We start from the raw sequence: 27669 nt of genomic DNA, 5'->3' as shown, positions 1-27669 counted from the left end.
CACTATGAAAACACTTAATAGGTCTAAGAACTGCTGGCTTATGATTCTAGGGTGTGTTTGTCAAAGGCGATATTGATCAAACAGTCTCCTGGTTTGAGTTTTGTCAACTTGACACAAGCTAGAGTTATCTGAGAAGAGGAGCCTTGGTTGAGGAAAATGCTTCAGCTCCTTCAGTCCTTTCTCCTTCATTAGGGACCCCATACTCAGTTCAATGGTTGGCTTCGAGCATCTGCTTCTGTATCTGTCAGGCTCTGGCAGAGACTCTCAGGAGACAGCTATTTCAAGCTCCTGTCAGCAAGCACTTCTTGGCATCTGCAATATTGTCTGGGTTTGGTGGCTATATATGGAATGGATCCCCAGGTGGGGCAGTCTCTAGATGGCCTTTCCTTTAGTCCCTGCTCCAAACTTTGTCTCCATATTTCCTCCTGTGAGTATTTTGGTTCCCCATTCTAAGAAGTATTGAAGCATCCTCACTTTGGTCTTCCTTCTTCTTGAACTTCATGTGATCTGTGAATTGTATCTTAGATATTCTGAGTTTTTGAGCTAATATCCATTTATCAATGAGTGCATACCATGTGTGTTTTTCTGTGATTGGGTTACCTCACTCAGGATGATATTTTCCAGATCCATCCATTTGCCTATGAATTTCATAAAGTCATTGTTTTTGATAGCTGAGTAATATTCCATTGTGTAAATGTACCACATTTTCTGTATCCATTTCTCTGTTGAAGGGCATCTGGGTTCTTTCCAGCTTCTGGCTATTATAAATAAGGCTGCTATGAACATAGTGGAGCATGTGTCCTTGTTATATGTTGAAGCATCTTTTGGGTAGATGCCCAAGAGTGGTATAGCTGAGTCCTCAGGTAGAACTATGTCCAATTTTCTGAGGAACCTCCAGACTGATTTCCAGAGTGGTTGTACCAGTTTGCAATTCCACCAACAATGGAGGAGTGTTCCTCTTTCTCCACATCCTCGCCAGCATCTGCTGTCACCTGAGTTTTCTTTATCTTTGCCACTCTGACTTGTGTGAGGTGCAATCTCAGGGTTGTTTTGATTTGCATTTCCCTGATGACTAAGGATGTTGAGCATTTCTTTTGGAGCTTCTCAGCCAATCGATATTCCTCAGTCGAGAATTCTTTGTTTAGCTCTGTACCCCATTTTATAATAGGGTTCTTTGGTTTTCTGGAGTGTGACTTCTTGAGTTCTTTGTATATACTAGACTTCGAGTACTATATTCAATGGGTAGAGAAAGACTGGGCAGCCTTGTCTAGTCCCTGATTTTAGTGGGATTGCTTCAAGTTTCTCTCCATTTAGTTTGATGTTGGCTACTGGTTTGCTGTATATGGCTTTTACTATGTTTAGGTATGGGCCTTGAATTCCTGATCTTTCCAAGACTTTTAACATAAAAGGGTGTTGGATTTGGTCAAATGCTTTTTCAGCATCTAACGAGATGATCATGGTTTTTTATCTTTGAGTTTGTTTATATAGAGAATTACATTGGTAGATTTCCATATATTAAACCACTCCTGCATCCCTGGGATGAAGCCTACTTGATCATGGCGAGTGATCATTTTAATGTGTTCTTGGATTCGATTTGCAAAAATTTTATTTAATATTTTTGCATTGATATTCATAAGGGAAATTGGTCTGAAGTACTCCTTCTTTGTTGGGTCTTTGGTGATGTGGGTATCAGCATAACTGTGGCTTCACAGAACGAATTAGGCAGAGTTCCTTCTGTTTCTATTTTGTGGAACATTTTGAAGAGTATTGGTATTAGGACTTCTTTGAAGATCTCATAGAATTCTGCACTAAAGTCCTGGGTTGTTTTGTTTGTTTTGGTTTTTTGGGTTTTTTGGATTTTTTGATTTGGGGGGAGGGGTTGGAGACTTTTAATGAGTTTAGATGGTTTATCTGATCCTGATTTAACTTTGGTACCTGGTATCTATCTAGAAATTTGTTCATTTCATCCAGATTTTTCAGTTTTGTTGAGTATAGGCTTTTGTAGTAGGATCTGATTAATTTTAATTTCCTCAGTTTCTGTTATTATGTCTCCCTTTTCATTTCTGATTTTGTTAATTTGGATACACTCTCTGTGCCCTCTGGTTAGTCTGGCTAAGGGTTTATCTATCTTGTTGCTTTTCTCAAAGAACCAGCTCCTGGTTTTGCTGATTCTTTGTATACTTCTTTTTGTTTCTACTTGGTTGATTTCAGCCCTGAGTTTGATTATTTTCTGCCTTCTACTCCTCCTGGGTGTATTTTCTTCTTTTTGTTCTAGAGCTTTCCGATGTGCTATCAAGCTACTAGTGTATGCTTTCTCCAGTTTCTTTTTGGAGGCACTCAGAGCTATGAGTTTTCCTCCTAGCACTCTTTACATTGTGTTCCATAAGTTTGGCTTTTTGTGCCTTCATTTTCACTAAATTCTAAAAAGTCTTTAATTTCTTTCTTTATTTCTTCCTTGACCAAGTTATCATTAAGTAGAGCTTTGTTCAGCTTCCTTGGGTATGTGGGCTTTATGTTGTTTTTGTTGTTATTGAAGACCAGCCTTAGTCTGTGGTGATCTGATAGGATGCATGGGATTATTTCTAACTTCTTGTATCTGTTGAGACCTGTTTAGTGAGCAATTATATAGTCAATTTTGGATAAGGTACCATAAGGTGCTGAGAAGAAGGTATATACTTTTGTTTTAGGATGAAATGTTCTGTAGATGTCTGTTAAATCCATTTAGTTCATAACTTCTGTTAGTTTCACTGTTTAGTGTCTCTGTTTAGTTTCTGTTTCCATGATCTGTCCATTGATGAGAGACGGGTGTTGAAGTCTCCCACTATCATTGTGTGAGGTGCAATGTGTGCTTTAGTAAAGTTTCTTTTATGAATGTGGGTGCCCTTGCATTTGGAGCATAGATATTCAGAACTGAGAGTTCATTTTGGTAGATTTTTCCTTCAATGAGTATGAAGTGTCCTTCTTATCTTTTTTTGATAACTTGTGGTTGAAAGTTGATTTTATTCAATATTAGAATGACTGCTACAGCTTGTTTCTTGGGACCATTTGCTTGGAAACTTTTTCCCAGCCTTTTACTCTGAGGAAATGCCTGTCTTTGTCACTGAGGTGTGTTTCCTGTATGCAGCAAAATGCTGGGTCCTGTTTATGTATCCAGTCTGTTAGTTTATGCCTTTTTATTGGGGAATTGAGTTCATTAATGTTGAAGATATTAGGGACAAATGATTGTTGTTTCCTATTATTTTTGCTGTTTGAAGTGGAATTATGCTTGTGTGGCTATCTTCTTTTGGGTTACATGAAAGAAGATTACTTTCTTGCTTTTCCTTGTGGGTAGTTTCCCTCCTGGTGTTGGAGTTTTCCATATATTATCCTTTTTAGGACTGGATTTGTAGAAAGATACTGTGTAAATTTGGTTTTGTCATGTAATATCTTGGTTTCTCCATCTATGTTAACTGAGAGTTTTGCTGGATATAGTAGCCTAGGCTGGCATTTCTGGACTCGTAGGTTTGTATGACATCTGTCCAGGATCTTCTAGCTTTCATATTCTCTGTTGAGAAATCTGGTGTCATTCTGATAGGTCTGCCCTTATATGTTACTTGACCTTTTCCCCCTACTGCTTTTAATATTCTTTCTTTTTTTTGTGCATTTGGTGTTTTGACTATTATGGGCCGGGAAGAATTTCTTTTTTGATCCAATTTATTTGGAGTTCTGTAGGCTTCTTATATGTTTATGGGCATCTCTTTCTTTAGGTTAGGGAAGTTTTCTTCTATGATTTTGTTGAAGATATTTACTGGTCCTTGAAGTTGGGAATCTTCATTTTCTTTTATACCTATTATTCTTAGGTTTGGTCTTCTCATTGTTTCCTGGATTTCCTGAATGTTTTGGGTTAGAAGGTTTTTGCTTTTTGCATTTTCTTTGACCATTGTGTCCATGTTTTCTATGGTATCTTCTGCCCCTGAGATTCTCTCTTCTATTTCTGTATTCTGTTGGTAATGCTTGTGTCTATGACTCCTGATCTCTTTCCTAGGGTTTCTATCTCCAGGATTGTCTCCTTTTGTGATTTCTTTATTGTTTCTATTTCCACTTTTAGATTCTGGTTGGTTGTCTGGGACCAGACTGCCGAACTGGGCAAAGCTAGAGCCCTGCCCTGAGCAGATTCCTGAGAAGGACTTGACCTTTTCAAAGAAAGAACAGGTTCCCGAGAAGACTGTTGCCTCATTGTCTAAGGAGAACATCTTGCGGTCTAATGATTCACCTTATGTCCTTGGGCACTTCCCAGTACTCCCCCGCCCCCCCGCACCCCCCCCAAGCATCAAATCAATTCCTGCTTCAGAGCTTTAAATGCTGTACACTCCTCTCAATAAACAGACCTTAACAAGGACACTGCTTGGTCTCACTCCTCTTTCTCACCCATTCTCCTGCAGGTATGGGTCCCCCTCGACCCCCACGAATAACTGAGTCCCCGCTGGTGGGGGTGGATGGTTTTGCTTCTACCTGTTTACCTGTGTTATCCTGTATTTCTTTAAAGGAGTTATGTCCTTCTTGAAGTCCTCTAAACATCATCATGAGATGTGATTTTAAATCCGAATCTTGATTTTTCCAGTGTGTTGGTGTAGCCAGGACTTGCTGTGGTGGGGGAATATTTGATGATGTCAAGTGACCTCAGTTTCTGTTGCTTATGTTCTTGCACTTACCTCTCACCATTTGGTTATCTCTGGTGTTAGCTGGTCTTGCTGTCTCTGACAGTGGTTTAACCGTTCTGTAAGCCTGTGTGTCAGCACTCCTGGGAGACTGGCTTTCTCCCGGTGGGATCTGAGTATAGAGAGCTGTGGTACTGGGACAGCTCCGGGCACAGACAGAAACTGGAAAGATCCTGTCCCAGATTGCTCCTTGGTTCCTGGGTCCTGAGGGCTCCGGGTGGGTTCCCTTGAACAGAAGTGGTGGTCTCACCTGTGTTCTCATATGTGCCAGCACTCTTGGGAGACCGGCTCTCTCCTGGCAGGATTTCGATACAGAAAGCTGTGGCACTGGGTCAGCACCAACTGGAAGCTTTGCTCTCAATTCTACCACATTGCAATCCAGCCTAAGTCAACCAGAACAAAATTGTGTGGTGATTTTCTGTAAATTAGTGATATAATTCTAACATAACTTTCTTTATAAAGTGACCAAATCATATTTTGGTTTTCTATACAGTACGTGGCAGCTTTAATCAATAAACGAAAAACAAACAAACCCACTGACAGCAACTGGACCCTTAGAATACTTGGGACATTGAGGAAAGATAGGAGTAGGTATCATTCATTTAAGAAATAGTAAAACTTTATACTTACCTCTCTGAGCCAAAGGGTCTTCCTGTCGGGGCTTGCAGACCCAGATGCAGCCCAGCTCCACCTGGGAGTCTGAAAATGGAAGCAGGCCCTGGGTACCTTCCTTCTTCATCCCACTCCCCACTTCCTCTAAAATGTGTTTGGGTGGGGTGGCAGAGGATAGCACCACATAGTCCTGTTGCAGTGGAACATACTGCTTTCTATGTGTTATATCTAAAGTAAAATGATCTCTGGGCTGGGAAGGAGGTTCAGCTGGTGCCTGACATACAAGCCTAAGGGTCCGAGTTTGGTACCAATGTAAAAGGTCAAGACACAGTGGCACATGGCTAGAACCCCAGCATGGAGAGGGGGTAGGGCAGAGATAGGAGGTCACTGGCCAGCCAGTCTAGCCGTATTAGTGAGCTACAGGTTTATGGAGAAACTTTGTCTCAAAAACTAAAGAGTGATTGAGAAAAACATCCAACACTGACCTCTAACCTCCATAGGCATGAACACACACATGTGCACTTACACATACACCACACACACATGCACACACACTTAATTTAAAAAATAAATAAATAAAAGGCTTTCAAAAACAATCTTGTGGCAAAGAGAGCAAGGAAGCTTTAAATGTTCTGGGTCTGAGACCAGGTTATACTGGCTCTAATTTGGCAAACATGGGTGCCAACATTGACACACAGAAGGAATCTTATACTGGAAGCTTGGAGAAGGTGTACCTTGCAGCAGTCAGCAAAGTAAAGAAAATCAGTCATTGTGGGAACCTTCCTCATGTAGTGGGCCATGCTGTCAGCATGGTAGAATGGTGTTTACATCCTATCATGTCTGCACAGTTTCCACATGTGTAGTCAACAGTCTGTTACAAAGCTGGCTTTGGATTAGATGATTTTACCCATGCATGACTATGATGAGTACACTGTGTACATATATATACACACACACACCCATACACATACACACATAAACATACACAAACATATACACAGTGTGTGCATGTGTGTGTGTACACATATACAGTGTGTATGTTGTTTTACTTTGTTTTTTTTTTAAGATTTATTCATTTATTATATATAAGTACACTGTAGCTATCTTCAGACACACCAGAAGAGGGCATCGGATCTCTTTACAGATGGTTGTGAGCCACCATGTGGTTGCTGGGAATTGAACTCAGGACCTCTGGAAGAGTAGTCGGGTGCTCTTAACCACTGAGCCATCTCTCCAGCCCCTTTACTTTGCTTTTAACTTTGGGGAACGTTTCACTAGTAGTGTACATGTGTATGCACATTAGCATATGTATCACAGCACATAGGTAGAAGTGGACCTTGGGACTCCGTTCTCTTCTTGCACTAAGGGTCCTAGAGATCAGACTCAGGTTATTGGGCTTGTACAACACAGTTTTTACTCAATGAGCCATCTCAAAAACCAAGTGTATCCCTGGCTGACATAAAACCCACTGTTAGGCCAGGTGGACGTTAAACTTATAGTGAACCTCCTCCCTCTGCTGGTAAATGCTGAGACTATAAGAAGACAAGTGTTACCACGCTATGTATGTGCGCTCGCTTGTGCGCATGCAGAGACTCAAAAGCACATTGCCAAGCCAAGTGAATGAAGTGTATATTCATGTAATAAGTATTCGTTAAGTATTTAATAATTATAAAGTTCATTTTAGAGTAAGAATAAAAATTACACGAGGGGCCAGTAAGACAGCTCAACCAGTCAAGGCACATGTGAGCCAGGAGACATGATTCAATCCCTGGACCCCATGAAGGTGAAAGGAGAGAACTGACTCCGGGAAGTTGTCCTCTGACCTTCACATGGGAACCTTGGCTCTTGCACTCACACATATACATACCACACATGCGTGAGCGCGTGCACACACACACACCACATAACATGCATATACACACTATGCACACATGTACACACATATACACACCACACACACACATATACAGACCATACATGTGCACACACATGCGTGCACACACTAATAGGTTTTTTTTTTTTTTTTTAACTATTTACAGTTCCCTGGATGTAGTCTCCCTGCTTACTGGAATCTTCCACTGACTATTCTCAGATTTAAGATGGCTGTGAATAACTGAAGTGAAGAAGCAAATGTGGAGATAAAAGGAACCCTCAAAGCTCAAACTTGTTTCCAAATTAAATAACAAAACCAAACTGTTGGGTTGGGGATTTAGCTCAGAAGCAAGGCCCCCAGCTCAGAAAAAAAAAAAAAAAAAAAAAAAAAAACCAAACTGTTACAAATGGAGTTTTCTGCAAGTAAAACATGTCCCACAACTCGGAGGATTAGAACAATTTTCAAAGTACCAAGGGTTCTAGAAGGGAGAGCTTCAGATCTACTGACCTACACCTGAGTGAGGGATCACTCAACAGACATCAGCACTGAAAGCTTTCCTAACAGGGGAGCCTGGACACCCTAAGGATGTACCCACCCCCTCCAAAACAAAACAGGTTATCCACCCAGTCTTGGGTAACATCAGTTTTAATACACACACACACACACACACACACACACACACACACACACACGGGTGCACACGCACGCATGCATGCACACAGTATCAGTCATCTATCATCTGCAAACCTATAGAGTCCAAGGTTCTCTAAATGATGGCGAGCCAAGAGACACCACAAGGAACAGTTGTAAAGATTCTAGCAGCTTTTATTACAACAGTGCAATAGTATTTCATCCCACACTCAACAACATAAACCATCATCTTCTATAAAGCAGCTCCAGGAAGCTCAGATCCATCTGTAGCAACTCCCACCCAGTCCGGTGAGTGCCCAGATGTCACACCACCCCACCAACATGTGATCACTGCCCAGCAGACATGTGGCATTGGGCCTGCTGTTTTACTTGCCTGTACAGACATCAGAGCATGCCTCACAATTAAGCACTTTATTACAGAACTCTGTGACATCCATGAACTCTGTGACTACTCATGCTTAATATTAGCCGGTTATACCAAATGCCATAAAATACAAAATGATAGGAAATATAAACATCAATTTGTATTTCAAGTTTATAACATTTTATTTACAAAAATAGGCTGGGAAGGCCAGGGTTCCTCCACCCTTCAGTCTGTCCTGGAGAAACCACTTGCATCACGTGTTCCTCTGGTAGTTTCTAAGGTTGCAATGGACTCCTTCAGAGCTATGCTCGCCGAGAAGCTCAGGTGGAAAGGAGAGAGAGTGGGAGGGGCAGGAGGGGAGGGGGATGGGAGGAGGACCACGAACAGTCGCACCGGATAAATGGCTTTACTGGGAAGACTGTGCCCGGCCCGAGCACCGGCCATGAAAGCACGCTGCTCACACACTGATTCCACACCGCTATGTACAGGAGCCAAGGCTGCTCTGGGTTCTGAAGGACACTTATTCCCCAACAGGACACTGTCAAGACAATGGCTCTGAGGCAGACACTAGGACATGACTCCGAAGACGGGGTTGTGGCGGCAGATGCTGGGGCCGTATTCCTCATAGTCCTTCTTGGTGTGGCAGACCTGAAAGAACTCCGGCTGCAGGAGAAGCAGCCAGCGGAAGGAAGATGGTGAGCAGGGGAAGAGGCTATCCTTATCCCCAGGTCCCCCTGCCAAGCACTGTTCTAAACCTGGTGACAAACCAGGCAGAAGTTTATTTCGCTTTTTAAAATTCACTCAGCAATTTCCAACATTGGAAAGCAACAATAAGCTTACTCAGTTTCCCTTACTGGGCTCAAATATGTGTCAATGTGAACTAAAAATAACTGCCAACAACCTTGAGGGGGAAATAAATAAATAAATAAATAAATAAATAAATAAATAAATAAATAACAAAGCACTTGGAAAGGACAATGAGTAGGCTGTGTGTTAACGAGACATACAATTTAAATGGTAGCTAAAACATTTTTACATCAAACAGAATTCATTTTGTCTATTGAAAGCCATGCAAACAGAACAGATGTTGTTTTGTGTTTGTATCCAAACTCCATAGGGAAGCACGAAGGACAACAGAGCAGTCGAGAAAGGGACTCACAGTCGAGGCGAGCATAGAGCCTCCAAACCAGACGGCATAGCGCTGCATGTGGTGTGTGATCACCTGCACCTCCACAGGCTTAGGCTGCAAAGGTAAGCAACCGAGTTTAGTCTGCACAGTACATGCTTCCACCAGTGTCCACGACGGACCCTGAGCTCCTCCAGTGACGGCCTCAGCCGCACTGCACTGACAGCCCAGGAGATTCAGGGGAGGATGTGCTCGTGCCTAGCTGAGGCCCCCTCTTCCAGTACTGAAACTAGCGTTAATCAAACAAATCACACGGCTTAGCAAGGTCAATACCAAAGTGAACCCCCAAACTAAAACAAAACAAACATTGTAACGGGCACTTCACTACACTGGGCTCTCTGCTCCCTCTTCCCTACCAAATCCCACCTCAGGGAGAAGCCCATGCAGCACCGGGCAGCTCAGAGCTGTGGCCTTGGAGAAGCACATCCTGGTTCCCTGCACACAGAGGTTATTCCCTCACCATTGTCACTGCAGCACCCTGGTCACACGCACAGATGCCTCATCTTGCAAAAGAGAGTCTGAGTGGTCTTAAGGACGGCCTCCCATGAATTTGGGCATCACACCTCACTGCCTGCCCCCCCACCCCACACACACACTGACGTGGCGGACAGCAGCCTGCACACAGCCTCCTACCTTTATCCTGCCCCCGCTGAGCTCTTGGCTCAGCTTTAACCTGGCGTCCACCACTCTCTTCAAATCTCTCTGCAGACGGCGTCCAAAATCTCTGAACATTGTGGAGCCTCCAGAGAGAACGATGTTCTGAAAGACCAAAGTGGACAGTGAGCTGCCTCGGGTGACACTGAGCTGTCTGTGATGGTCCCGTCACTGCCCCACAGCAGGGCTGCTGTGTAAGCAGCACACTGACGCAGACGCAGACACTAACTGAGGCATGAACGCCTGCCGGCGGGAGCTGAAGGCAGACTGCTACTGGACTGCCTGCATTACAACGGCAGTACAACTGCAGGGGCATGGAGAGGTCGGGATGTTGCAGCTCCAGAGGCAAGCTGCCTCCCTCAGGCTAGCTTTAGTCCTGGGTTAGCCATTCCTTGTCCACCCCTGTGCCAGAACAAACATCCTGTGACTGATGTATACAAGTAAGGTATTAGCTTAGAAGATCCCTAGTTTCCACCAAACCAAAAGCTAACTAAGGCAGTTAGCGAATGGCATCTGCTTACAGAAACGCAGACGCCCATCCTGCTGTATCCACCTCCCTCATGTGCCCACCAGTGTAGTTTAAACTTGTTTTGATCTATAACTTTCTTTGATCTGTAAAACTCTGAAATTGCTTCCACACTAGAACATGGAACCTGGGGTAACCTCAATCTGCATTTCCGGGCCTTGGTGCTGTAAAGTCCTCTCCAGAGTAAGTCCTGATTTCCTTTAACAGTGAGAGCTGTCCCTTTTCATCTGCAGGGAGAATCAGAGACAGCCTGGCTGCAGAATCTTCCTGAGAAACTTTCATCCTTCCTCAGAGACCTATAAAAAGGCACTCTTGCCTCATAGGCTGATTCTCCTCAGAGCTCTGCCATGCTGTCTGTCTGTCTGTCTATGTCACCAGGGCCTGAACTCCTCAGAGTCTCCAACATGTCTATTACCCACAGCATTAATAACTGACTTCCTTGAATCCCTCACCTGAGACCTTTCATTAGCCAAAAGGCATGGGTTATATTTTTTTCTTGTGACGGCTTGCCACCAATCATTCCCCTAGTACTTCCTTCACCCTAAGCAACTGAAAGCACAAAGCAGCATGTGCCCGAGCTCCCCCTGCCCTGGGGCAGAACCCTGACAAGAGCCAAGAAGACAGAAAAGCCACATTCACTGACAGGCAGGTTCCACACAAATCAATAACATGGATCTTCAATTCTTTTTGCCATAATAGCCAACAGGGCAACAGGGCCTTCCGCTCACACTGGAACCCCTTCAGAGCAGCAGTGTGGAAAAGAGGCACACTCAAATCACCTGGGGAACATTTTCAAATGTGTCCTCCCTCTGCCCACATCCCCACGAGTGCTCCAGCCTCTATCTCGTGACTGCACCAGCCGTCTGGTGGGTGAGGCAGGGTGAGAATCATTAAACTGGCTGGCTGTTACCATGAAAGCTAACAGTTCCATTCTCTCAGGCTACAGAATATTACTTAGGACAACGAAAGTGAAATTGCCCTCATTTAACTTTCTGACAGAAAATATCATTTGAGAAAACTATAAAGAAAATAAAAACCATCCTTCACAGAACCACGAGTCCCCACACTTGCCTTCCTGGATGCCTTGTGTGGCTGCAGGGCCTGCAGTCAGGCACTCCCTCAGCCATCCCATCCCTCAGAAGTTTATGGGAAAGAGATCCATACAGACCCAGGCCAGAGAGCCCAGGTTATGGTGGATCTGTTCTGTTCACTGCTGCTTGCTACCAGTGAGAGATTGCCAAGCCGAGGGCCACAGTGGCAGAGGTGAGATCTGCAGGGCAGGCAATGGAGACAAAGGCAGAAGTGCAGAGCCCTGTAAAGCCACCTCAGATGTAGGCTTTTGCCTTGGCACATACTCCTGTTCCAACGTGAGTTTAGGTAGACATTTCACCTCTAATACCCTGCCCATAGCATTAGGAAAGCCTACAAGAAGCCCGCACTGCTTCAGGAGCTAGGCTGAGGACCTGCAGGGACACTCTGCCAGGCCATAACAGGGTTGAGCCATGGGCCGTGGGAAGCCACAGCTGGGCAGCCACTGTAATCTCCAGTCAGATGTCTCTGAGAGGTCCTGAAGGGAGCTTGTAGGCCAGATGTGAAACACTGAGGCAAACTTCTGCAGCTCCCTAGTAGAGAAAAGTTCAGGCTGTCAGCTCTTGTTCAGGGGCTAATAGCAGGGAGGGACCCTGAGGGACACTGACATTGTGCAGAGGCGGGACCCTGCCTCAGGCTTCACAGCTCCAAACCTGTCTTTTGGGCACTGTGAAGCTGCCACGTGTGCTCCCAGGTGAAAACGTAACTTTGCTTTCTCTTCCATGAGGGTGGGGGGGGGGCGTTTGTGGATGCAAGTGTGGGTTTGTCAGGGTCAGAGGGCAACCTCAAGGGGTTGCTCCTGACCTTCCACTTTGCCCCTTGCTGACCCCCAGGATGGCTGTCCCGTGACCTTCTGGGGAGTCTCCTGTCTCTGCCTCCCACCTCATCCTAGGAGACTAGGATCACAGATACAGACTACCACTCTAACCTGGATTACTCACACATACACGGCAAGTCCCTCACCCACCGAGCCACCTCCCCAGCCCAGCTTTTCACTTTTTTACATGTTTAAAACAAGCACAGTTCATTTTCTTGGAAAATCTGAAATGAACACAACATCTAGAATGACAGAAAGCTCATATCTTAAAGTGTGATTTTTACATTTTTTAAACTTTTTCAAAAATCATAGACCCCTTTAAGAATTTTTAGATTTAGAGGTATGAAGCCCCTCCTCAAGCCACAGAGTGCTCTCATTTTGGTCCAGGGTCTGCCCAATGCCACTTTAGGTGTTTGGTGGTACATGGAGTGTAGTGCCTTTCCCCAATGATGGTGCTAGCTAAGGGAAGAGGCTGTCACAGTGCTCCCCTGGCTGTCACAGTGTTCCCCTGGCTGTCAAGTGCTCCCCTGGCTGTCACGTGCTCCCCTGGCTGTCACAGTGCTCCCCTGGCTGTCACAATGCTCCCCTGCCTGTTATAGTGCTGTCTTGGTTATCACCATGCTCCCTTGACTGTCACAGTGCTCCTCTGCCTGTCACAGTGCTCCTCTGCCTGTCACAGTGCTCCCCTGCCTGTCACAGTGCTCCCCTGGCTGTCACAGTGTCCCAATGCTCCCCTGCCTGTCACAATGCTCCCCTGCCTGTCACAATGCTCCCCTGCCTGTTATAGTGCTGCCCTGGTTATCACCATGCTTCCCTGCCTGTCACAGTGCTCCCCTGCCTGTCACAGTGCTCCCCTGCCTGTCACAGTGCTCCCCTGCCTGTCACAGTGCTCCCCTGCCTGTCACAGTGCTCCCCTGCCTGTCACAGTGCTCCCCTGCCTGTCACAGTGCTCCCCTGCCTGTCACAGTGCTCCCCTGCCTGTTATAGTGCTGCCCTGGTTATCACCATGCTCCCTTGACTGTCACAGTTCTCCCCTGGCTGTCATAGGGCTCCCCTGGCTGTCACAGTGCTCCCCTGGCTGTCACAGTGCTCCCCTGGCTGTCACAGTGCTCCCCTGCCTGTTACAGTGCTGCCCTGGTTATCACCATGCTCCCCTGACTGTCACAGTGCTCCCCTGGCTGTCACAGTGCTCCCCTGGCTGTCACAATGCTCCCCTGCCTGTCACAGTGCTCCCCTGGCTGTCACAGTGCTCCCCTGGATGACACAGTAACAGACATAAAAGTCGTTAAGGACATCTAGTTGCACAAAGTACATCGTGTGTAAACATTATGGTCGTGGGGAAACCTAGGAAAATGAAGTCCCTGAAAGCAGCAAGAGTAGGGTGGCAATGGCAATGGGTCACCTGAAGAGTGCCACATTTTTAGAGCCCACTGGTTGTCCTTACTCCCTGAGTCCTCCTAGTTTCCCACCCTATGAGCAGTTTCCTAGATCTGGAAGCCCACAGGCTTGTTTGTGCGTTGACTTTGTTGAGGCAGAAAATCGATCAAACACAGAATGGGACTTAAAATGCACTTCAGTTCACACAGAAGGTCTTGTGCAATAGCTGAACTGAATGGCGATTCTGTCTTCCTCACAAAGGATCGCTGTGGCAGTGGGGAGTCGTGCATATGGCCTGGTAATCATCTCAATAGTTCATTTCCATCACACTAGCGATCCAAAAGACACTGATCATTAGAAATCTGCAGTGGCTCCAACACAACTCTGGCTTCAGAGACAGACAGCCCTGCAGGACACCATCACAGTGACACCCGCATGCAGAGAGTGGCCGTGTCTTTTCACAGGAATGTCACTCAGGGTAAAGAGCCTAGAATGTACACAGCCCCAGAGGTCAACCCCAGCAACAACAGCAAATCCTGTTCACTTAAGTCTGTTAACAGATGTTTTAGTGTATTTAAACTCTATTACATAGAAGGGGGCAAATCGTAAGCAAGGAGTTAATGTGATGACCCCTGTGGGATGATGTCACAGGTGAGGCAGGTATAAGAGAGAACGAGGCCTGTCATTGGGCGAGAAGGAAGGATGGGCGGGAGAGACGTTTGGAGGAAGAGGAAGACACAGGAATGGAAGAGGAGGAGGGGAGAGTAGCCATGGGACAGCATGGAAGCTGACGTTAAGAGTCCACGCTGTACCTTTACAGGTTGCTATGAATGTTCTTTGCATGTTTAGGTGGGCAATTATATCTTATCAATTGGATCAAATGTTTTTGTGTTGTGTGTTCTTTCATGTAGCGATTTAAGAGTAAGAAAATATGCAGTGGCTACAGACACTGGGCCACCGTGGAGTTGGGATGTGTGTTTCTGGCATGGAAACCTGCCTTGGGAACTGGATGGGTAGAGAGATTGCTGACGGGCTCAGAGAGAGGCCTTCCACAGTGTGATATGGGATGGAGCAGAGGGGGTGAGACGCTTTGCTGACTGAGACTTAAGATATCTAGCAGGTATCATGCGGTGCTGGACCTAACACGGGTAAAAAGACAGCATTTTATTTTTTATATTTTTATAACAACAGACCCCCCCTGCCCCTCTTCAATTAATCTTCCTATATAGCGCCAAACTCATAATCCTCCTGTTTCAGAGGCTTCTTGAGCCAACTTAACATCATGAATTAGTTACATTATTTTGTATTTGAGAACATTTCTTTAGAAATGACATCAAGCTTAGCATAAGTGACTTGTAACGCAGGTGGATCTCCTGTGGCACTGGTCAGTCACATTCCCTCCCTGTAAGGAAGGTGGATCTCCTGTGGACACTGGTCAGTCACATTCCCTCCCTGTAAGGAAGGTGGATCTTCTGTGGCACTGGTCAGTCACGTCCCCTCCTACCCTCACACCCTGTTTAACCACCAGGGAGCATCATGCTTCCTCCTAAACACTTCAGATGTGTGCATACTAAAACTGTCCCACAGTGCAGCGGCCATCTTCCCAGTTCCTTTTCTATCTTGTTTCTGTGTAACTTTTATAGAATTTTCCCCTCCAGTCCAAGACCTAGCTCAACTTTACAATTACCTGCCATGTCTTTGCAATGGATTTCTTAATTAAAAAAAATAGTAAAAACCCACTAGGTATGAAATAAATGTTCACCAAAATACTTTCGAAGTGCTGTAAGATCTCGGTTGCCTCCAGGGGTGGGATGCTCAGGGTGTGTGTGGCGTCTCTGCAGCCTCAGAGAGGAAGAACTACACAGAGCATACACACACAGCACTTCAACAATCACTGAGGTGCCTCCATGGGCAAGAAGAGCCTCTCCAGGCAAATGTAAGAAAATCACTGACTTCCACACACCCACTCCCATCCTACATCAGACACACGAGTTAACTCAAACAGACCACAGACCTAGGTAAAGAGTTAGAGACATAGAAGTCCCGGAATTAATGAATGGTATAGAAATGTGTAGCTTTTTGAAGCTTCAAGACCTGGGAGCAATTTAAACCCTTAGATGCTAAATAAAAAGCAAAATACATAGACAAAAATAAATTGAACCTCATGAATTAAACATTTCTATTCTTGTTCAAAATATATACCTAAGAAAATCAAGACAATCACACACTAGGGAAAAGATCTCTGCAACACACACTTGCTCACACATACACTCACACACACACCACCACCACCACTACCACCCAACACACACACACAAACACACACACAACACACACACATACATTCACATTCACACACACACACCACACACACATTCACTCACACCACACACACACATACTCTCTCTCACACACACTCTCTCACACACACACATACACACACACACCACACACACACACCACCACACACACCACCACACACACACATACATTCACTCATTCACTCTCTCTCACACACACACCACACACACACATTCACACACACACTCACACCACACACACACACACTCTCTCTCTTTCTCTCTCTTACACACACACACACATTCACATACACTCACACCACACACACACCACCACACACACACATACATTCACTCTCTCTCTCACACACACACACCACACACACACATTCACACACACACCACACCACACACACACACACTCTCACCACACACACACACACTCTCACCCCACACACACACTCTCACCACACACACACCCACATTCACCTCTCTCACACACACACTCACCCCACACACACCCTCACACACACTCGCGCCACACACACTCACACTCGCGCTCTCTCTCTCTTACACACACACACACATTCACATACACTCACACCACACACACACCACCACACACACACATACATTCACTCTCTCTCTTTCTCTCTCTCTCTTACACACATGCACACACACCACACACACATTCACACACACACCACACCACACACACACACTCACCACACACTCTCTCTCTTACACACACACATACATTCACTCTCTCTTCACACACACACCACACACACCTGACTAATGATTATGGTAAGAATGAGTATAACAGGAGTAAGCTAACCAGGAAAACATGGGGGAAAGCTCAAGCATTCCCTTCCCAGGACAGTCCCTCCATGCAGAGTCCCCTCCTGTCATCCCCTGGAGTCTGCTCTGCTCACCACCTTCCCTGAGGACACAGAGCCCTGTGCTTGTTAGTTTTGTGTCAATTTCCCACCCGCTAGGGTCACTTGGGAGGAGGGTATCTTAACTGAGAAAAGGCCCCTACCAAACTGGACTGTGAGGCAAGCTCAGGAGAGTGGATTGGTGTGGGAGGGCTCAGCTCGCTGGGGCGGGGCCAGCATGGGCTGGTGGTCCTGGGTGCTATGAGAAAGCAGGCTGAGCAAGCCATGAGGAGCCAGTCATTGAGCAGCACCGCCCACAGCCTCTGCTTCAGAGCCTGTGACGGGGTGTGACCTGAGAGTTGTAAGATGATTGATAATCATTTCCTCCCCAAGCTGTTCTTGTCATTGTTTACCACAGCAACAGAAACCTAAACCGAGCCCTGCCCCACGAGCCACAGGCTCCTCCCTCCCTCATTAACACCCTCCTCCTTGACTCTTCACTGGTTCATTCCCTTGCCCACTGACCTGCTGCCCACCCCCACACACAGTATCATCTCACTCCCTCCACCCCTGGTCTGCCCGTCCTGCCCCCATCCCCCCCACCCCCACAGCATAATGCAGCTGGTGTCCAGGATTTTGTCCCCACTTGAGTGGCAGGCAACACTAAGGTCTTTGAGTGATTACCAGCAGGTAGCAGGTACTCTAAATACCAATGAGGGAACGGACCTCACAGTGCTGGGACAGCCTCTGTGTACTGCCACCGCCGTGCCACCACCACTGCTGCTGCCGCCGCCGCCACGGCCACCATGCTGCTTCCCACCCTCTGTCTCCCCTGGCCAGAGCTCAGCCTCTGTCCTGGACCCTCGATAAGCCAGCCTCAGCTGAAGGGGCCTCTCTCCCCTGCACTTTCACAATACACAATCTCCATTGGAGTCTCATAAAAATAAATAAATAAATAAATAAAAGTCGTGTGTCCTCAACTGCTTAAGTCAAAACAAATTTGATTCATTAGTCATAGCACAGAATCTCCCTGCCCCAAGTGGTATTAATTGAGCTAATTCAGTTTATAATGAGAAGGCTAGGCATAGACTTCAAATTAGCTTCAAGTTAAGGAAACTAGGCCTAAGAATCAGGCAACTCCTGGCAAACCCAGGCAAGTCAATTACTAACAGAAAAAAACCCAGGTTCCAGCCTTATAACCCAATAATGGTTTTGGAAAGCCTAGAGACAGAGTAAGATAGAGCTCATCCACCCCAGAATTCCAACGTGCTGTGAACCAAGCTTGCGAGCTCACTTGGTTGTCTCTCTGTCTTGGTAATGGGAGGCCCCAGCACGCTGGACTTTTTTTTTTTTCTTTTTTTCGGAGCTGGGGACCGAACCCAGGGCCTTGCGTTTGCTAGGCAAGCGCTCTACCGCTGAGCTAAATCCCCAACCCCTGGACTTCTTTTAAAACACACTTTGCATTTGCATACTATTTGAGTCATTCTTGGTCGAATCATGGGCTCTCAGAATAAAAGTATCCCACCAAATTAAATAACCACAGCATTATCTCTGAACTTAACCTAAACTGATCTTACACGATTCAGGGTCCCAGCTGCCCCACCTGTCATAATCTGTTCCAAGCCCTCACAGCGCACCACTGCACCTCCACTGGCCCATTTTAACTAGTGAGGCTCTTCCCCGATGGCTGATCAACAGTGTCAACAGTAAGAACAGCTCTGGGCTATGGTTTGCATGAGAAATGTCTCCCACAGGCTCCTAGATCCGCAGCTGCTGGCACTGTTTTTGGAAGGTTGTACAACTTAGGGAAATTAGGGTCTAGGTGGAAGAAGTGGATCACTGCGGGGTTGGGGGAAGATGGCCTGGAGGTTTATAGCCTGACCCTGCTTCTTTTTCTATCTTTGCTATCTGGTTGCCGATCTGTGAGAAAGCAGCTGCCACCACACAGGCCTACCGCCAGGCCCACTGCTAAACATTCCCACTGTCACAAAGCCACCTGCTAGCATCCCTTCCGTGACACTCTGGACTGTGTCACCTTAAACTGTAAGCCAGGATAAACGCTTGTCCATCAAGCGCCTCTTTCAGGCATCGATCACAGAGATGAGAAAAACACGTGTTGGCCAATGTGCTATGTGCTGTTTGTCCCACAGGAGCCTCCATCATTTCAAGGCCCCCCTTACCCTCTCGCCTTCTAAAGGACCAGCAGATGGAGTTAAACAGTTGTCCAAAGGCACAAAGCTAGGAAGCTGCAGACCTGAGTAACTCAGAGCTTGGGAGAACAGGAACGCAAATGCTTGGTTAGAAACTGAACTGCCTAGCCCTGCTTGTGTTTCCTAAGCGTCAAATGCTGCCATTTGCCTTTACCAAGCACCATGTAGTTATATCAGCCAGCAAACCTCTGACATCACAGCATCCCTATGTGAGCCTTGCTCCAAGCAAGCAAGTCTAAGAAATTAGGGATCAGGCATCATGACACCCATGCACGGCTTGGCCAGTACATAGCCCAGGCTGTCTGCTCTGGAGCAGCCGCTCCTGACCATGAAGACAAGGAGACGGTGCTTCTCGATGGGAGCCAGAGGTCAGTGTGCGTCTCCCTGCGGGGAACCTTCAGAAAACAAGCATTCCTCACTAACAATCAGAACATTTCAAGCTCCACTTTTGGCTCCAGTGAGCCTCTGAAGACATTTTCCCTAGACCCAGGAACTCCACAAACCCGCTGTCATTGAGAATCTAAATGTAGTCAGAGGCCCAGTCAGGTCGGAAGGCATCTTAGACAGCAAGGGATCAGATCTTCTCTAGTCAGCAGGTCCTCAGAGTATCCAACTCCAAAGAATCAGAAATAGAGCCAGTCCCCTAGAGCCAGCCTCGGGTTAGCATATGCTCCAAAACATAATGAGGTAAAGGAAAAACATGACGTAAGTTCAGAAAAACACCAAATGCTCCCACGTAGGAAAGAGCTGGCACTGGAGCAGGTTTCACGGACGATGGTGTTTCTGGACAGTTTGCTTTGTTAGAGACGCTTTTACACCCTTGTGCTGAGTGAGCGCACAGGATACAGAAATAAACATGATGGGCCACACCCACCCATCCACCTTCTCGCTCTCAGGGCGCTAAGTTCAGCAATAACTGATCATCAGAGCTACAAGCGACTTCTGCTTTCTTCTATGAGTTTCCGGTGCACCTAAAGTTTACCAAATTGAATGTGCATTTTAAATTAGAGACCTACAGGGTCTAAACTTCTTACGACGTACATTTTTACATCCTGATGCGTTGGCTACCCCTCTCCTCTGCTTTTCCCCCTCCCCAAGTGGCTCTGGATGTATCTACTGTGTCCCTTTGCTCAGTGTGAGGGTGGAAGGTGTTCATGAAACCCACGATCTTGTCTAGATTTGTTTTTCCAAGAGCCCTTCTGAAGTTACCTCCCTACCAAAAGTCCCCATTTTAAGTTACCTTTGCAAATTGTGCCTTCTCTCCGCTGGTAGAGAATGCCATGACACAACATTGGACATACACACATAACCTGTCAGCCTCCTGAAGTTTAAGTCAGAGAGGTTTAAACTAAAAATCTTTACCACCAGCAAGTTCATTGTTAATATATAATAGGGGCTGGGGTATGGCTCCATGGTAGGGGGTTGGCCAATCGCAAGCACTAAGTCCCATTTCCAATACCTGTTCGACAAAGTAACACAACGTCAAAAACAACCATACTCCCTGCTCCTGTAACATCGATGCACAGCCCATACTGGAGTTTGAATTCAGTTTAACAGACGCGTGGAGCCACCTATGAGCCATCACGTGTAACTGCAGGTAGAGTGTTAAAAAACCACTCAAGCTGGACCTCATCTTGTAGGATTGTACTCCCAGCTACTCTGGAGTCTGAGGAAAAAGGATTGAAAGTTCAAACCTGCCTGGGCCAAAGAGCAAGTCCGAGGCCACCTCTAGCAGCCTGTCTTGTCTCAAAAACAATTTTCAGGGACTGGGAATGCAGCCCAGTGGTACTTCTGCACTTGCTTAGCATATACAAGGCGGCCCTAGGTCCAATCGGAAGAAGCTTGCAAACCATACGGGGTTCCCTCAGGTCCAACCCCCTGTAGGTCAGGAAAAAAGAAGCACGCCTAGAGACAGGGTGCCTCTCCCCTCTCGGACTTACGATGTCATAGCAGCTACAGGCTCGGCTCACAACGGAAAGCATACAACATTTGAGAAAACCCCTAAGTAACATGCAACCGTGCGACAGCCAACCACGTCCCTGTTGAAATCCAAGCAAATGCTTGGGGCTGGCTCTAGGGGCTGCAGGACATCTGCAGGAATCACTCGCAGGGCCGCTTTTCCCTTCATCGGCATTACTTTGTCCTCTGCATAACTCCCCTCTCAAAGCTGGTTCTGTGGGGACAGTGTGACCTGGCAGGCCCAGGGACAGTTGTCTCCCAGTGTTCTGAGACTCTCTTGACTCCCAGGGTGATTGTGTGTATTGAACTGCTACACTTACCACACCTGGGACTGAAGCACACACAAATCCAGGTATTTATTTCCCATCCTTGTTGCATTCCCTGTTCTGAGCAGGATGCACACCAGCCTGGAGGTCTGAGCTGTCCCACCGTGTAGCCCTTCAGTCCTACTTATATCTGTATCAATTAAAACTAAACAAAATGGGTTGGGGATTTAGCTCAGTGGTAGAGGCCCTGGGTTGGGTCTTCAATTCCGAAGGGAGTAAAAAATTAAACAAAATTTAAAACGCCTTCTTGTTGCAACGACGTTTGAAGGGTGCAGCGGGCCACACGTGGGCAGTGGCACTACCCTGGATGCCGCAGCTGCAGACACATCCACTGTGGTGCACAGTGGGGTTCCACATGGGGAGCGCTAGCTCCAGGAAGCTGCTGGTATGCCATGTTGAACCCAGACTCCCATAAGTCACCATGCTCGACTCACTATATGCTGTTAAATGCCTACATCCTGAGCACAGGTGCTGAGTCTGACGGGCAGCCAACAGATGCCCCTCGGTGAGGCGTTATGAGAATCTTATCACTTATCATTCTAGCCCTGAAATAAAAATCCCTGAACTCAGCCATGACCAGTTTTGGTTTTTTTTTGTTTTTTGTTTTTTGTTTTTTTTTAACCAGGCTTCCTTTCCCACTAAGATAAAATGTAATCTGGTCATTTTGGAGGACATTATTAGGAAGCACAGTTAAATGTTATGCGTAGGAAAGTATAGAAACAAATTTAAAACTTCTGTAACTGTTAAACCCCTGGCCCTGCCCAAATCCGAGTCACGGCCTTCCCTCCTCTCACATCTTGAACTTCTGCCTGGGTTTCATGAGGAAAAGTCTATTTGCAAAGGACACAGGGTTGAGACGTAGCTCACAGAGGAGTGCCTGCCTGCAATAACCTGCATTCTGTCCCCGGGACTGAAGGGGAGAAAGGGGAGAAAGGGGACTAAACACCACTGGCTTTTACTTTTTTCTAATTTCTTAATTCTCTGTTTCATCTGTTGAAGATACGGGAATTATTCAACATCAATAGATACACAGCCTGTTCACCCTGCACCATGCTGTTCTGATTTAAAAGGCCCCAAGATAATTATGACACTAGACCTAATCCAAGCCACTAGTTACAGAAAAAGCCGACCGTTAGCACATCAGGATGCAGTCACATCTTCTTGACAATACAGGGCCTTCTCTCACCTCCCAACCTAGTGTCAAAGCAGGATGACGGACACCTCCTGCCACTCCTCTGCGGTCCCACTGCCACCTCCTCCCGGCCCTGCTGCACCCTGGCTTCAGGAAGGGTGAATCCCTTTACACATCCCTGGATTCCCCGCCTCGGTGCTCAGGATTCTACACCAGGCTGGCCTCTCCCACACCAGCTCCACGGGCCGGGGGAGGTCTGACCGGCTCAGAAGGCGCCTTCTCAAAGCCTGCTTTGATCCCTCTAACTAAAAGCAAGCTGCTCCTCCTTCTATTACATCCACAGTTGCGTGGTTCCCTTTAACACCATTTACTTGCAGTGGTTCCCACTGTTTATTCCAGTATTTCCAGCTTTGTGATCAATTCCTAAAGACAAGCACACCACATATTAAATCTCCTTAAATCCAGCAACACACCTAACCGGCAAGCACTCAAGACACCTCACAAACTCCAGGGACAGACACCCGGTCACATGACAAAGCCATCGTCACTGCTCCACCTTCGTGCAGAGCAGACAAATTACTAAACACCGGGTGATCCAAGAGCAGACCAGCCGCTGTCAACCTAGCCAAACTCTAGAAACGTTTTCAGTGTGCAGGGGCCCAGCTACCCGAGGACCTGTGGGGCAGGACACGAGCTGCTGTGTAAGAGTGAGGTACACTGTACACAGGGATTCGCTGTCAGCGCATCCTAGGCTTCTCAGCAAATGCACGCACAGGAAGCCGTGAGGTGGAGAGTGAATTAGTCAGCTTAATTTCTGCAGGGGATATATACATCAAATCAGCCTGTCCACACCGCAAACACACACCGTTTTTATGTCAGTTGTACCTCCATGGACCTAAGCAAGCAGCCCAACTCTTCAGAGCCATCTTTCATTCTTACCATTTTTTTTTCTTCTGGCCTGAGAACCTGGGCAAGATGTCGGCTCAATGGCCAAGAAAGTCTTAGGTCATCTCATAGTCTACAGTGAGCCACTTCTTACTCAGCCCAGAAACCCTGAGAGTCACCAAGACTGAATGAGCCCAGTATGACAGCCTTGGACCTCCAGGTCTGGATTACCCCAGGAAGGAGAAGACAGGAAGAAAGGTAACCTCTGGGGCTGCACAGGGCACCATGGAACTTGCTCCAAACTCCACCCACGAGTCCTCTGTGGTCCCCCTTCTTCTTAGAATGTCCACTACCACTGTCCAGATAAAGCCATAGGACTGGAGAGCAGACACACAGGATGACATCAGGAACTACCACCCGCACTCCTAGGAGAGGTCAGGAACATAACATCCACATTCCTACCACCCAGGCAGTCCATCAGGGCCCAGCAAATGTGCTTCCCCCTTTCTACCTGAGCTTCCCTGGGCTCAGACCATGGTTTCCAATCGTTCTGATCCATTGATTGTTGCCCCACTGTGAAAGGGGCCTGAGTCACTGGCAAGAATGGGCCCAACATCCGTCATGGAGAAGAGAGGGTGAGAGGACCTGGGAACAAAACTGAGGCACCCCCTCCAGACAGGTGCTGTGCACAGGCACCCCCTCCAGACAGGTGCTGTGCACAGGCACCCCCTACAGACAGGTGCTGTGCACAGGCACCCCCTACAGACAGCAGGTGCTGTGCAGAGGCACCCCCTCCAGACAGGTGCTGTGCAGAGGCACCCCCTCCAGACAGGTGCTGTGCACAGGCACCCCCCACAGACAGGTGCTGTGCACAGGCACCCCCCCAGACAGGTGCTGTGCAGAGGCACCCCCACAGACAGGTGCTGTGCACAGGCACCCCCACAGACAGGTGCTGTGCACAGGCACCCCCTACAGACAGGTGCTGTGCACAGGCACCCCCTCCAGCAGGTGCTGTGCAGAGGCACCCCCTACAGACAGCAGGTGCTTGTCCAGACAGGTGCTGTGCACAGGCACCCCCTACAGACAGGGCACCCCCTGCTGTGCACAGGCACCCCCTACAGACAGGTGCTGTGCACAGGCACCCCCTACAGACAGGTGCTGTGCACAGGCACCCCCTACAGACAGGTGCTGTGCAGAGGCACCCCCTATAGACAGGTGTTGTGCAGGGCACCCCCTCCAGACAGCAGGTGCTGTGCAGAGGCACCCCCTCCAGACAGGTGCTGTGCACAGGCACCCCCTACAGACAGCAGGTGCTGTGCACAGGCACCCCCTACAGACAGGTGCTGTGCACAGGCACCCCCTACAGACAGCAGGTGCTGTGCACAGGCACCCCCTACAGACAGGTGCTGTGCAGAGGCACCCCCTACAGACAGGTGCTGTGCAGAGGCACCCCCTACAGACAGGTGCTGTGCACAGGCACCCCCTCCAGACAGCAGGTGCTGTGCACAGGCACCCCCTACAGACAGGTGCACAGGTGCTGTGCAGACCCCCTACAGGCAGGTGCTGTGCCCCTCCAGACAGGTGCTGTGCACAGGCACCCCCAGACAGAACAGCAGGTGCTGTGCACAGGCACCCCCTACAGACAGCAGGTGCTGTGCAGAGGCACCCCCTCCAGACAGGTGCTGTGCAGAGGCACCCCCTCCAGACAGGTGCTGAGCACAGGAACCCCCAACAGCAGGTGCTATGCAGAGGCACCCCCTACAGACAGGTGCTGTGCAGAGGCACCCCCTACAGACAGGTGCTGTGCAGAGGCACCCCCTACAGACAGCAGGTGCTGTGCAGAGGCACCCCCTACAGACAGCAGGTGCTGTGCAGAGGCACCCCCTACAGACAGCAGGTGCTGTGCACAGGCACCCCCTACAGACAGGTGCTGTGCACAGGCACCCCCTACAGACAGGTGCTGTGCACAGGCACCCCCTACAGACAGCAGGTGCTGTGCAGAGGCACCCTCTACAGACAGGTGCTGTGCACAGGCACCCCCTAGAGAAAGACATTGGCATGTGGTGCACATTGTGTCTTCTAACCTACTTCGTTTAGATACCCACACACACGTATATGTCTGTACAGTTAGCCAGTGTGAAACTGAGGCCACAGGATATTTTTCAAGTGGGCATCCATAATTCTCAATATGGATGCCTTCACCTTTCTCATCCCACCCTGGCTTTGAAGAGCAGTCCCTTTCTTAGTGGTGGTAGAATCAGTGATGCCCACCAAACATGACAGAGAGAGAAGAGCGACCCAAGGGCTGCCCAAGGAGTGACTGCTTCCTCTAGGAGCCCAAGATGACGCCAAACCCACTGAGGATCCACAATGGCTTCTACCATAAGAAAGACAAAAACCTCCACAGCTGAACCCCCGAGGATCCTTTCATGTCAGAATCTGGTCTACACCAGTCTCAGGAGACACAGGAGAGGGCAGCCTCTTTTGACTCTCCTTTCTCCAGAGGAGAGAGCTCAGCTTCATCATAAACAACAAAAAGTGTGGCCAACTCCACTGTCCTCAGCCTTCCCAGCTCACAGTGGGACTTGAATTCTATCACTCCAAGGCTACAATAGCAACTAGCAGTCCCATACCCATCTGCCAGCCCACCCACCCACCAGCCCACCCACCTGCTATCCCACCCACCTGCCACCCCACCCACCCACCAGCCCACCCACCTGCTATCCCACCCACCTGCCACCCCACCCACCCCGCCAGCCCACCCTCCTGCCACCCACCCACCCACCCCACCCACCTGCCACCCCACCCACCTGCCACCCTACCCACCTGTCAGCCCACCCACCTGCCACCATACCCACCTGCCACTCACCCACTGCCACCCCACCCACCTGCCACACCCCACCCACCTGCCACCATACCCACCTGTCAGCCCACCCACCTGCCACCCCCACCCACCTGTCAGCCCACCCACCTGCCACCCCACCCACCTGTCAGCCCACCCACCTGCCACCCCACCCACCTGCCACCCACCTGCCACCCCACCCACTTGCCACCCCACCCACCTGCCACCCTACCCACCTGCCAGCCCACCCACCTGCCACCCTACTACTACTACTACTGTGAAGACTAGCTTTTGTATCAACTTGACATAAGCTATTTGAGAAGTGAAAACCTCAAATGAGAGACTGTCCCCCAACCAGATTGGCCTGTGGAGAAGCCTGTGGTACATTTCCTTGACTGATCGATATGGTAGGGCTCAGTTCTCTGGGAGTGGAGCCATCCCTAAGCTGGTGGTCCTGGATGCTATAAGAAAACAGGCTTGCAAGCCCTGGGGTTCAAGCCAGAAAGGAGTATGGCCACTGCATTAGCTCCTTGCCTGCAGATTCCTGCCTTGAGCACCTGCCTGGCGTCCCTACATGATGGACTGTGATTGGGACATAGAAGCCAAACACTCTTCGTTCCTTGGGTTGTTTCTGGTCATAGTGATTATCAAGCAACAGAAACCCTAACTGAGACAACCACCTGCATATCTACCACGTCCTTACACACACAAGCACAGTTCTGTACACTAGTTACGGTCAACACAGCTCTGTACACTAGTTACGGTCACAAACTGGACGGCAAAGCCTCTACAGACCCACAGTGGTCATCCTAGAAGTAGGCAAGGTTTCCTTCTCAGCACCTCTTCTGCGATGTGCAGTGTGACACAGTAGGGAAGGCTTAAGGTTTTCAAAGACACAGGGAACTGGCTCGAATGTTAGCCTTGCCATTTAGCAGTTAACACGAACCTCCCAAACACACACAAGTTCAAAGGCACAGCACACTGTAGACTCTGCATGCTGAAACCTCAGTAACTCAGAACTGTATGGGTGGGCCTGGGGCAGGGACTGGTATTCAAGGGCTTGCCTCTGTTTGGCTGTGATATGCGGACAGAAGCAGCATGCCCACAGGGAGAGGCCACAGGCAACTGTCTGACTCAGTTCTTAATTACATACACACTTGACACATCACACCTATTTATTAATTTATTAAGACCTATGGCCAGTAATAAGAATAATCTATTCAGCTAGAAGAAGCTCAACAGCGACAGGACCTGAAAAGCAAGGAAACACATAAACTCAATCTGGAACTAT

General features: G+C 48.0%; 1 protein-coding gene across 2 annotated transcripts in view; it reads right to left on the bottom strand.

Moving 5' to 3' along the window:
- Nucleotides 1-7989: 7989 nt before the first annotated feature.
- Nucleotides 7990-27669, bottom strand: part of Actr3b (actin related protein 3B) — a 94221-nt gene continuing 74541 nt past the window's right edge. For both annotated transcript variants that reach the window (XM_032907166.1, XM_032907167.1), the window contains 3 exons: nucleotides 10017-10142; nucleotides 9357-9440; nucleotides 7990-8860 (listed from right to left, as the gene is read on the bottom strand). In XM_032907166.1, coding sequence (XP_032763057.1) covers nucleotides 8765-8860; nucleotides 9357-9440; nucleotides 10017-10142 — 306 coding nt within the window. In that variant the 3' untranslated portion in view covers nucleotides 7990-8764. The remainder of the gene's footprint in view (nucleotides 8861-9356; nucleotides 9441-10016; nucleotides 10143-27669) is intronic.

Source organism: Rattus rattus, chromosome 6, assembly GCF_011064425.1.
Source record: "Rattus rattus isolate New Zealand chromosome 6, Rrattus_CSIRO_v1, whole genome shotgun sequence".
In the NCBI taxonomy this organism is placed as follows: domain Eukaryota; kingdom Metazoa; phylum Chordata; class Mammalia; order Rodentia; family Muridae; genus Rattus; species Rattus rattus.
Note: the sequence above shows the minus strand (reverse complement) of the source record. Positions and strands in the feature narration are given on the sequence as shown.